At 40.9% G+C, this 12,835-nt stretch overlaps 1 protein-coding gene across 1 annotated transcript in view; it reads right to left on the bottom strand.

Annotated features, from left to right (window-relative positions):
- Positions 1-523: 523 nt before the first annotated feature.
- The window catches only part of LOC139654757 (uncharacterized), a 102,669-nt gene continuing 90,357 nt past the window's right edge, over positions 524-12,835 (bottom strand). Inside the window, 6 exon segments of the mRNA XM_071531916.1 lie at positions 524-790; positions 1,515-3,315; positions 6,093-6,378; positions 10,292-10,455; positions 11,288-11,429; positions 12,267-12,395. Coding sequence (XP_071388017.1) covers positions 583-790; positions 1,515-3,315; positions 6,093-6,378; positions 10,292-10,455; positions 11,288-11,429; positions 12,267-12,395 — 2,730 coding nt within the window. The 3' untranslated portion in view covers positions 524-582.

The following is a 12,835-nucleotide window of genomic DNA, read 5'->3' on the forward strand; positions in this document are numbered from 1 at the left end:
TTTGCTACACGAGTTGAGACTTGACGTGAGATTTGATCGTAGCCTCCGCTCCCGTCCAAATTGATAAATGCCGAGCTTTGCGTGGAAATGACCGTACGCCCAGTTTTCTGTCGTACGTTCGTTTTGTAAGTGAGGGCCACTAACTCCATACCATCATGCTTAAAATGTGAAAAATACCAGAGTGTACTAATATGGACACGTTACTTTTTATCCCTGAAGATACACAAAAGAAAATATCTTTAATACATTGTGTATCCATAGTTGGATCAATACATGGGTGATTATGTTTATTACCACAATAAAAGTCTGATCTTTAATTCCTTTATTGCCTCCAACACTCTCACATCAAAGTTTTGCCCCCAACAGATGGAGGCCATTTTGGAGCCATTTGGACTCCTGTATCTTTAAAACTATGGAGAATATCATCAGCAAAGTTCATCGTTATTCATTTGAATACAAAAGGATTGTGTGAAAACAACATGAGGAGAATTTGAGATCTAAGCTTCTAAAACCAGATCCTGTCTGATTTCAGATGGAACGACTCTATACAGACGTCCTCAAATTACAATATTCATATAATATTCATATCAGCACATTATTTAATATGATGTCTGACCTGAGAGTCTCCAGTCTGCAGTGTGGACTCTCCAGTCCAGCAGAGAGCAGCTTCACTCCTGAATCCAGCAGGTTGGTGTCACTCAGGTCCAGCTCTGTCAGATGGGAGGGGTTGGACTTCAGAGCTGAGACCAGGACTTCATAGTGAGTCTCTGACAAGCTGCAGCCCCTCAATCTGAATAAAGAATAAAGGAGGAGTTGGACTTCAGAGCTGAGACCAGGACTTCAGAGCTGAGACCAGGACTTCAGAGCTGAGGTCTCTGAGAGTTCACAGCCAGAAAGTCTGTTTACAGATTTAATGTAAAATGATTATCAAAGCAGAGCTGAGACTAGCATACCAATCAAAACTTATACAGCATACTACGAATAATAATAATAATAATAATGATGATAATAATGACAATAATTTGCATTATAGAATTTGAAATTTTCCAAAAGTGGTTAATGTATAATATAAACAGAAACCAAACAGAAAATAATACATAAATGCAATTATATGAAAGCATTTCTGTAAAAAGTGTTTAAAAAAAGAATGAAAAATGATAGAGATTTCAGCCTGAGCTCCACAGGCAGTTCAGTTCAACTTCTGGTAAAACAACTCAGTAAAACAGCCTGACACCATTAGAGTCCGGCTTCACCACAGATTTGGTTGGGGTTTAGTTACTTTTAAGCTTTTGAGCCTACAGCATTAAATTCCAACTTTCCAAGTCGTATTTCCCACTTTGTCGGCTCGTTCATGTCGCTCTCTGTAATTCTGATATTTCTGACATGAGCTGAAGGCAGGAGAAGAGGAGGGGGATCTTTCATATATATTACACCAATAAAGAGTTGAACTAGACTAAAGAATGAAACTCAAGACTACACTGTTCTATACTGTTGGTATTCACATCAGGACTAACCGAGCCTTCCTGCAGTTCCTCACAGCTGGGATAAGTATCAGTCGTCCCTCCTCTGATGTGTTGTAGGCCTTCAGGTCCAACACATCCAGAACCTCCTCTGACATCTGCAGCATGTAGGCCAGAGCTGAGCAGTGGATCTCAGAGAGTTCCTTCTCTGACCTGGTGTCTGAGTTCAGGAACTGTTGGATCTCCTGATGTACTGACTGGTCGTTCATCTCCATCAAACAGTGGAAGATGTTGATGCTTCTGTCAGGAGAGATATCATCAGTGTTCATCTCCTTCAGGTTGCTGATGGCTCTCTGGATGCTTTCTGGTCTGCTCTCTGTCCAACCCAGCAGGCCTCCTAAGAGTCTCTGGCTGGACTCCAGTGAGAGGCCATGAAGGAAGCGGACAAAGAGGTCCAGGTGGCCATTTTTACTCTTCAGGGATTTGAACATGGCTGTCCCCAGGAAGTCATCCAGGGATTGTTCACTCTCTTCAGATCTACCCCAGTCTTCTTCCAGGAATGTATCCAGTACCTTCTTATCTCTGTTTGTGTAACAGTGGAACATGTAGACAGCAGCCAGAAACTCCTGAATGCTCAGATGGACAAAGCAGAAGACCTTGTCCTGGACCTGGTACAGCCCACACTCCTCTTTAAAGATCTGTGTGAACACTCCTGAGTACACTGAGGCTGCTCTGATATCAATGCCACACTCTGTCAGGTCTTCTTCATAGAAGATCAGGTTGCCTTTCTCCAGCTGCTCAAATGCCAGTTTTCCCAGAGAGAGAATCATCTTCCTGGTCTCTGTAGTCCAGTGTGGATCTGTCTCAGCTCTCTCATGATACTTGCCCTGCAGTTTGGACTGAACCACCAGGAAGTGGATGTACATCTCAGTCAGGGTCTTGGGCAGGTCTCCTCTCTCACTGGTTTCCAACACATGGTCCAGAACTGTAGCAGTGATCCAGCAGAAGACTGGGATGTGGCACATGATGTGGAGGCTTTGTGAAGTCTTGATGTGGGAGATGATTCTGCTGGCCTGCTCCTCATCTCTGAATCTCTTCCTGAAGTACTCCTCCTTCTGTGGGTCGGTGAAGCCTCTCATCTCTGTCACCATGTCAAGGCACTCAGGAGGGATCTGATTGGCTGCTGCAGGTTGTGTGGTTATCCAGAGGCGAGCAGAGGGAAGCAGTTTCCCCTTGATGAGGTTTGTCAGCAGCACATCCACTGAGGTCGACTCTGTAACATCAGTCAGGATCTCGTTGTTCTGGAAGTCTAGAGGAAGTCGACACTCATCCAGACCGTCAAAGATGAACACAACCTGGAACTTGTCAAACCTGCAGATTCCTGCTTCTTTGGTCTCAGTAAAGAAGAGATGAAGAAGTTCCACCAAGCTGTACTTTTTCCCTTTTAGCAGATTCAGCTCTCGGAAAGTGAATGGAAATGTGAACTGTATATCCTGGTTGGCTTTGTCTTCAGCCCAGTCCAGAGTGAACTTCTGTGTTAAGACTGTTTTCCCAATGCCAGCCACTCCCTTTGTCATCAGTTTTCTGATTGGTTTATCTCTTCCAGGTAAGGGTTTAAAGATGTCTTCACATCTGATTGTTGTTTCTGGTCTCTGGTTTCTGGATGCTGCTTCAATCTGTCTGACCTCATGTTCATCATTGACCTCTCCACTCCCTCCCTCTGTGATGTAAAGCTCTGTGTAGATCTGATTCAGAGGTGTTGGGTTTCCTGCTTTAGCAATCCCCTCAAACAAACACTGAAACTTCTCCTTCAGATTAGATTTGTGTTTATGTTGGCACTCTGCAGCAGGAGTTTCTGAATGAATAAACAACAGATGAAATCAATGAGAGGTGAGTAATGAGTAATGCAAACATTTCCTGATAATTTACACATTCCCAACTCCATTGACTCTATTCAGCTCATTACTGGTGGGTGGACAAGCAGGTCCTGACTGGGTGTAAGGTATAAGGTAGCTGTTGTTGAGTCGGTTATTACTCAACCATGAGTTTCATGCAACCAATCGGATTCATTAAAGACACATTGACACTGTACTGATTCCCATAAAGCTCTGCTAGCTGTGCTTTATTGGTTGCACTGACAACTTCTGTGTTAACCAAGCAGCTAGCTGCACTCCTTCTCACTTGCTGCTGTTTATTATGTTCATGTATGTAAACTACTTTGGGGAAAACTTTTCACACAATACACATGCATTGGTAATGATAAAACCCCTGATACCCTTGAGGACCTTCTTTACTGGGATTATGGATAAAGTGATGATGCAACATGTACAAGGCTGCATCACACTTGTCTTGTAGAAGATACTGTCAGGTATTATTGTTATATCGTGCACAACTGTGATCAGTCTTTGAGCAAGATACTTACCCCCGACCTGCTGCAGGGGCACCGAACTACCTGGCTGACCCTGCACCCCAACTAGAGGCCGAAGTGAGAATTCACCCACTGGGGAATAGGGCTGTGCCAATGATCGTATAATCGCGTGATCGCGATTATATGAAATATAGACGATTATTTTCTATAATCGTCTGATTCCTTAAAGTGCCTACGTTTCGATTTGTTTTTTGTTTTCTCTTAAATAAATAAACCCACATAAATAAACCCAAGTGTGTACCTGTCTCCCAAATAGTTTCACTACTCCAACAAGCTTTAAAATTAAAACTCTGCACTGCAGTGAGAGATGAAACTAATATTAACCCAGCACACACTCTTTGAAATGTGCCGACACCAAATAGCCTATCCTTCCTGTGACCGTAGCCTATAACTGCAGTCTGTCATTCCTTAAAGGTGTGTTTGTCACTGGAGCAATAATAATTAGGCTAACGCCTCAACTACACAGCATAAGATTTCGGTGTCCAAGCAGCATTTTAAGCTGCTGTACCAGGTCCGTTCTTGTTCCGCCGTGGTCTGCGTTAGGGTTAGGGTTAGGCTTGTGTTGCGCCTGTCTACATTTTACCTCTGGGTAAGTCAACATAATTATGTAGTTTTGCTTAGTTTTCCAGGTTATTTTATCTTAGTTGGTCAAATAGACTAGGCTAGTAGTTGCTTGTCCCGGTTACAACCGGTCCCGAAGGAGCAGCGCTCCTGACACAGAAAGATGTTTTTTGCCCTTGATTCCATGATTAGTTATAATAATCTTTACAGTAGGCCTATTCTCAATATGACACTCGTCTATAATTCCCAACAATATGCTATAAAGGCGTGTACCTATCGGGCTTAATGTAGGCTATACCGGGACAGTCTGGACCGGATCACACAACGGCCGCTTCTTTCTTGTGGTCGTTCCCCACTGTGAAGATTTGGTAGGCCTGTTTAGGTTAAAATTCCGCTATTGTGCAAAACATTATTTTGTTCAATTAAAACATGTGCAAACTATTTTTTTTATTAAACTTTAAATAATAATAGGCCACACAAAGGCTATGTCCACTTTACTATATCATGCACAGTGTGCAGAAAAAAAAAACAAGACAAAAGACGCAAAGCCTAAATGATGAAAATCAATTAAAACAAAGTTTTTAAAAAAATAAAAAAAATGTTTGTGTGTGTAGTTGTTTTTGAGTCTCATATTTACCCATCTGTTGCTGATATTCAGGCTTCCTTCAGTGATGTTTGTATCAGTTTATCTGCAGCCTACATGGTCACTGTTCGTTTATTGCGATGTTGTGGAATATTCCAGAAGGCTACTCTGCTTGAGAAGGAAGCACGAAAGGCCCCGGGTGAGGATGGAGGCATTTTTGTTGTGCAGAAATGTATTGAGTGTGCTGTGGGGTAAGCCCGAACATTATGGGCACGGCGTGATTAAAGGTTGCCATAGCGTGGTTCCAACACACTTCTGTCTTCGTGCCATGCTCTGTGCGGTTACTTCATTCATTTTGTTTAGTTCATTTTGTTTTGTCATATCACCGTGTCCGACCATCTGTTTATAGATGAAGGCTTCTCCGTGGCTATCCATAACCTCGTCTCCAACATTTATTTAAGTCACATTGGTTTATGTATCTTATATTTTCATTACTGACATGATGATAAATTAGTATAATAAGCAAAATCTTGTCAGTTATATGGCTCAGATCCAGCTCTGTTCCACATTGGCAGCCAGCTGAGCAGCTGCATTGAAGTAAATAGCTGCGAACCCTTCTGACGTGAACAGACGGACAGAAACGCACCTGTTTATCTGAGCCCTTACACTGTTATATTGTTTTTAAAAAAAAAAGGCAATTAAATCATTGATCTGATCACACTGATTATTTGTGTGACTGATAATTGTCAGCTAAAATTTCATAATCGGCACAGCCCTACCGGTGAATCAATAAAGTATATTAAAATCTAAAGAAATTACATAAATACAAATACAATACAATAAACACATACACTCACAAGGCCGCCTGTCTCTCTTCACATCTATTGTCTGGATGTCGGCCAACAAAAGTAGATATAAAAATGATACAGCCTGCACTTTGTGTAAATTGTTGGTATAAAGTGTTATATAATAAATCATTATATGTGATGTATGATTGCATAAGTTGTATCCTTTTTTCAAATGTCCCTTTTTTTTTTTTTTAAATCCTCCCATGACTTACCTTTGGTTTCTGAGCTGCTGTTTGACAAACTCTGCACTAGATCATTCCTGTTGATCTTCATTAAAACCTTCTTGGTCACCTCCAGAGTGTTTCCACAGTAGGTCTGCACCATCTGATCCACTGTGTCCTGCCTGTCTGCATTCTCCAGTCGCCTCGTTTTGATGGGTGGGAAACCTTCCGGGCTGTCAGGCTGCTCCAGGAACCACTTGAAGCTCTTGAACTCTTCCTCTCTCAAATGCTTCAGTGTTTCCAAGAGCTTCTCTTTATCCGTCGCCAACGTTGCTACCTGGTAAAATCACAGGAAATATTCAACTCCAAGAACAATTATGCAATTTTCCCACAGGAATGACTAAGATTCATCTCTTCGCAAGATCACTTTATCAGCCAGGTCACACAAGTAATCGGTTATGTAATTAGTAATATTTGTTCTATTGTCTGACCTTATCTACCCCTTCATTACAAACACACAGTACCCGTATACATATGCATTTCTTCAGCTTCACAACCAACCCAAACTTTCAGATGTGATGATGTGTTACTGCGCGACAAAACACTGTAGTTCAATTTTTGACAGTTAGACACTTACTTAATTAGGGCGCATAAAAGCTTCACAATTCTCAAAAGGGTTTTTTTAGGCATTATTTTGGATAGAGACAGGAAAGTATGGGAGAGAGAGGGGAGGACAGGATTTGAACCCAGGTCACTGCGGGAAGGACTGAGCCATATGGTACACGCGCAACTCAGTCATCCACCGGGGCACCCCACAAAAGGGATGTTTAATGGTTTATTTTATCTCCAAAACAAAACATGAAAACTTTCTTAAGCTTGTCTTAACCACAGACCTTATTTTCAGGCTTTTAACCAAAACCCCATTGAAATCCTACAGTATAGCCGAGGGAACCATGGCTCAAACATGCTGACTCACTTCCTGGTTTTAGGACTCAAAACCAGACCGCTCTATACTCACTCCTTTTCTGTACTGACAAACCAAAAGCAAAAAGGAAAAAGCAGTGTAAGCAAAGACACCATTATAGGCAGTGTTGGGTGGTAATGTGATTACTTTTTTCGGTAATGAGTAGTGTAAGGGATTACAATTTCAAATTCAGTAATTACATTACAGTTACTAATCCCAGTAACGCTCCGTTACTGCGTTACTTAAGCCTGAGCCCCCGTCAATCTTTTCGGAGGTTTTTTTTTCCTCATATGTATCTTAAGGTCATGAGCCGGTTTACGTCGGCTACTAGCTAAAACAGCAAGTGTGAGGGAGAGACGCAGACCTTCAGCAGCTGGAAGTTTTCCCGTTACTTTGAATTGATCTCAGTCAAGGACACAAAGCACATTATCTCCCGTTGTAAAGTTTGTGTGGCAGCAAACCGCTTCCCACAGCGAAAAACACAACATCCAACTTATCATCATCTAATACGACAACACAGCCATGAGAAACTCGGGGAAAAACAAGCCGACAAGGAGGCTCCACTGCCAACGACAAACACACTCAGACTAAACAACAGCAGCTGGATTTCAGAGCAGGACACTGTGCTGGACAGCTACTAAGAAGTGATGGATTATTTGAGGTCAGGAGGATTTGGGGGTGAGACCCTCAACCGGTTCTCAAACATAAAAACATTTACCCCGCCCCCATCTAGCGCCTGTGGAGCAGCTGTTCGGTTCAGGAAGTTTGCTGCTCACCTCCAGAAGGAACAGACTGTCTGACAACAGGTTAGAGAAGCTTCTCCTTATGAGACACAATCGTTGTTTCACTTCTGAACAGTCAGCAGGCCTAGCTGTGGTCAGGAGCTGCTCTTACTAGTTTTTTCCTCAGTGTTTCAATAAATGGCGTTGTGGCGTTTCAAGACAACATACGGTGTTACAAAACACCCTCTGGTGACTGTTTTGACATCTGAAAATGGTGCTTTGAGGCACTCAGGTCACAGAGTTTTCAAACCTGATATGGAGCATGGACACACAGATGAGATAAGTGGTTTGAAACACATTTCAGAGATTCACACTCATTTTTTCCAAGATTGGAGACACCCCTGATTATAGAGATTCCTTCGTCAGTTCTGGGTGTCTGTGTTTATTTGATCTGAGGCTGCTGTCACTTCCTCATAACTTCACTATCAAAGTCTAGAAACATCAGTCTGACACCAAATCGGTCTAACCTCAGGCCAGAAACCAGGTCTGAGGCAGAGAAATCACAGATCAGGTGATGTAGTTCTACTGTGTGTCCACTAGATGGAGACATTAACCACATCATCTACAGTGAACTAAACAGCAGACCAGCACACACAGATGTAATGATGGAGGAGGAGAAATTTATATCGCTTTAAAATTCAATGACAGAGCGAGAATGAGTGTCGATCTAAAATCTGACTGACGTCACACAAAATGAATGAAATGAATGAAAGGGGGGGGGGGGGGGCTTGTGCGCCTCAAAAAGAAGACTGACTGTGACTCTTGTTGCAAAGAAACATTCATAGCTGCAAGCATGTAGGCCTACTTGCTTTATGTCAGCACATCTGATATATAATAATCAGTTAATGAGCACATCAAACCTCCACAGGGGTTTCAAAACCAAACATCACAGTATAATACAATACGGCCAACTAAAGCAGGGCACAGGATACTCTGCAGAGTGATGGACTATATTCTGTAGTTTATCGGCACAAATAAGACACGGATAGGTCAAACAGCAAAACAGCCTATAAACACACTAATGTACGAGCATTAAATCAAACACAGAGCAGCCAGGCTGCCTACAAGGGATCCAGTCCTCATCAACAACTGTTAAAGTTACCCATCACATACAGATGAGCACAATCATTTCTCGGTACAATTAAGACATCAGATGCGAGGGACACGTATCAACAAACCAGCCTGCGTAAGGCTTTTGACACAGTAAACCACCAAATATTATTCAACAAACTGGCTAACAACAACCTTTCCATAACTACACAAAATTGGATTAAATCATACCTAAATGGCTGTCAACAGTGTGTGCGGATAAACAATAAATTATCACCCCTAAAAGCTTGCACCATGGGAGTGCCACAAGGCTCGATTCTAGGACCACTGCTTTTCAGTATATACATTAATGATCTCCCATCTGTTTGCAATGATGCTGAAATTGTGATGTATGCAGATGACACTGTGCTATATACCCATGGGAAAAACGCAATAGAAGTTGCCACAAAATTAACAAAGGAAATGGAAAATGTTGCTAAATGGTTAAATGACTCCTGTCTCACTTTAAATGTTGGAAAGACTGTAACTATGTACTTTACCAATAGAAACAAACTTAGAGATTGCCCTGACATCTACATAAATGGACAAAAAATTACAAATGTGGATGAATTTAAATACTTGGGTGTCACTCTTGATCAAACTCTTAACTTCAAAAAGCATATCAAAAAACACGTCAATATCACCACTGTCATATACTCACTAAATACAATATGTTAAATTTTGAAAATTTGATTGTGCACTCAAATGTTTGCTTAATTTTTAAGATCATTCATAATGCTGCTCCTCCCCCCTTGAGGAACTTTGTCATACTCAGCTCAGAAAAAACAACACGCGCCACTAGGTCAACCACTCGGGGGGAGTGCAGAATTCCACAACGCAAGACCTCTCTTGGCCAATCATCTTTCACCTTTATGGCCATAAAACAGTGGAACAGTCTTCCAACAGAACTAATAACAACAACAAATTTGCAAACCTTTTCCCGTCTAACAAAACAGTGGATACTCACACAGCAAAGTTGTACACATTTGTAAATTAGTGTTGTTGGTGGGGAGGGGGTGGGGGTGGGGGTGGGAGGGTTGGGGATGTGGGGATGATTGTGTTTGTATACTCTTATTGATTACCATGATATTTTTGTACTCTTTTAATGTGTAATTTTTGTACTATTCTATAATTTTACTTACCTGCCCAGGGACTACGGGTGGAAAATAGCAATTTGCTAAAACCTGGTACATTACATCTCTCCTTGTTTTATAAGTTTAATGTTCTTTGTACTTTGTCCCTGTTCAAATAAAGAAATTCAAATTCAAACAACACACACATGCATGAGCATTGTAAATACCAACAGAAATAGGCCAGGCTGCCTACAAGGGATCCAGTCCTCACCAGCACCCATCACATACAATACAGTGCTAACAGTGAATAATACAGTTACTGTAATTGGGAATAGCCCTTACCTTAAAACAGGCCGTTGTCACCCCGGGCGTTGGCAGCTTTGTGCTGACAGCAGTCCCAGCAGGTGAAGCATCAGAGTCGGTCAAGCTGACATTTGCGGTAGAAGCTTCTGGCTCTGGTTGCTCTTCAGAGTCGATTGGCTTCTTTTGGACATGTCTGTAGTCTGCTGACAAAACAGAGAAATGAATAACGGCGATTTGGCGCACAGACTGAGTGGGTCTAAGAAAGTTGTTTTTTTTTCCTGATCTTTGAGTTAAAGTGAGTGAAGTTTGATATTGCGCCGCCACGCTTCAATGGTGATGGCAAGAATAGCATGCATGCCGGTATCTTTATTAAATTTATTATGACTAATTGAATTAGTGATGAGACCGACTGCCCACTCAGCCATCCCGGTGGGGGATCCCTCTTTGACTTGGGCGCCTAAGGTTTTGTCCATTTTCTTTCCTAACAAGGTTTTTTTTTCTTGAAAGTTTTTCCTTGTATGCATTGATGGTCTAAGGCTGGAGGTGCCAGGTCAGTTATGATATGTAGAATAGGTAAACTGTTATGTCTAAATGTGTAAAATCTGCTTGTGTGTGTCTTGTGCTCTTCCTGATGTTTGTCTTATATAATTGTGTTCTATGGTTGATTGTCGATCAGTTAGATATAGTTAGGCTCATTCTCTGTAAAGTCCTTTGAGACAGGCTCGCGATAAAGGGAAATAAACAAACTTGAACTTGCAAGACTGTTGGGCTGACAACCATCTTATGCAATGAATGTATCAAACAAGTTGGAAAATACATTCTGCTATATTCCTGTAGTCACCCATTTGTAAAAATCCCTACAATTGCCTGACTTCTTCAGAAAACCTGCAGGCAACATGGTGAAAAACTGTTAAAAATGTGGATTGTGAACAGAATGCAGCCAGACTGAAAAATGATCTAATACAGAGCATGAACTACCATCAACTTCTCTATTCTAACGGACTGAGTGATGCTGTAGGAGGATTAAGTCTTTACCAGTCAGATTAAGCTTATGTTCCCAGACTTGTCTCTTCTCTTCATCTCGGACCGTCAGAGTCACTTCCTCTGTGCTCATATTCAGGCCAATCTCAAATGTTGGGTGGAAATTTGGTCCAAAATTTAGATAAAATGGTGCATCCTGAAAAACAAGAGAAATTTGTTTTTTTTCAAAAATATGTTGATGTAATAATAATGTTTGTGTTTTACATTTAAAACAACTGAATCTATACTGAACAAAAATATAAACACAACACTTTTGTTTTTGCTCCCATTTTTCATGAGTTGAAATAAAAGATCTAAGACTTTTTCTATGCACACAAAAGGCTTATTTCTCTCAAATTCTTTTCACAAATTTGTTTAAATCCGTGTTAGTGAGCACTTCTGCTTTGCCAAGATAATCCATCCACCTGACAGGTGTGGCATATCAAGATGCTGATTAAACAGCATGATTATTGCACAGCTGTGCCTTGGGCTGCTCACAATAAAAGGCCACTCTAAAATGTGCAGTTTTATCTTGAAAAAAGACATTTATTAGGTACTGAACTATGGATCTCACATGACTAGAGCTACAGAATATGATTTTTTTTAAAACCAGTCAGTATCTGGTGTGACCACCATTTGCCTCATGCAGTGGGATGTTTTCAGCTTCCAGGAATTGTGTACAGATCCTTGCAGCATGGGGCAGAGCACCTGTCAGGTGGATGGATTATCTTGGCAAAGGAGAAGTGCTCACTAACACAGATTTAAACAAATTTGTGAACAAAATTTGAGAGAAATAAGCCTTTTGTGTGCATAGAAAAAGTCTTAGTGTTGCATTTATATTTTTGTTCAGTATATATTCAACATGCAGCCAATTACTAATTTATTTTGTTTATAATATCCAAAGTTAACCAAAGAAACTAATTTCATAAATTGTGTCTGCATGTTACAGCACTAACAGAGACATTTTGCAGAAAGTTGTATTTGACATACTCACCTTAGGCTGTACTTTATACTCCTCAGGTTTACAGTGGAGACTGTAGCTTTGGTTTTCAGTGAGACGACAGTAGGAAGGAGTCTGGATATACTGCATTCTCTTATCAGCATTTTCTTGTTGCCTTTTCACCTTCAATGATATCAGAACATTTGTATTTGAGAGATTATGCTCATATACATAGACAATGGTTTCACTGTCCTGTTCATGAGGACATTCTTCTCAACAGTTTTACATGTTTAGATATATACATATACCACCATATATCACTGTATGGGAGCTGTCCACATAAACTAAGAGAGAGAGATTTGTTTGAGCTGATAGCTCAAACGCGTCAGTTTTTTTGCATACTAGCTGCCCATGTAATGAAAAGATGAAAAGACATTATGAGTGCTGGCATTTCTTTCTGCTAATAGAGAATTATTCTTACCACACTGTGACAAAGTTTGATAGGTATAGAGAGGAGTTAAGTGTCTCACTGACTGATCAACCTGAATGTGGCTCATCATGGAAACGCTGCTGTGATTAAAAAAAAAAAAAAAAAAAAAAAGTTGTGGTAAACTATTATGCGA

Source organism: Centroberyx affinis, unplaced genomic scaffold (genome assembly GCF_046629955.1).
Source record: "Centroberyx affinis isolate AG114_WGS23_722 - 3 ecotype Tasmania unplaced genomic scaffold, CSIRO-AGI_Caff_v1 ptg000147l_1, whole genome shotgun sequence".
Lineage (NCBI taxonomy): Eukaryota > Metazoa > Chordata > Actinopteri > Beryciformes > Berycidae > Centroberyx > Centroberyx affinis.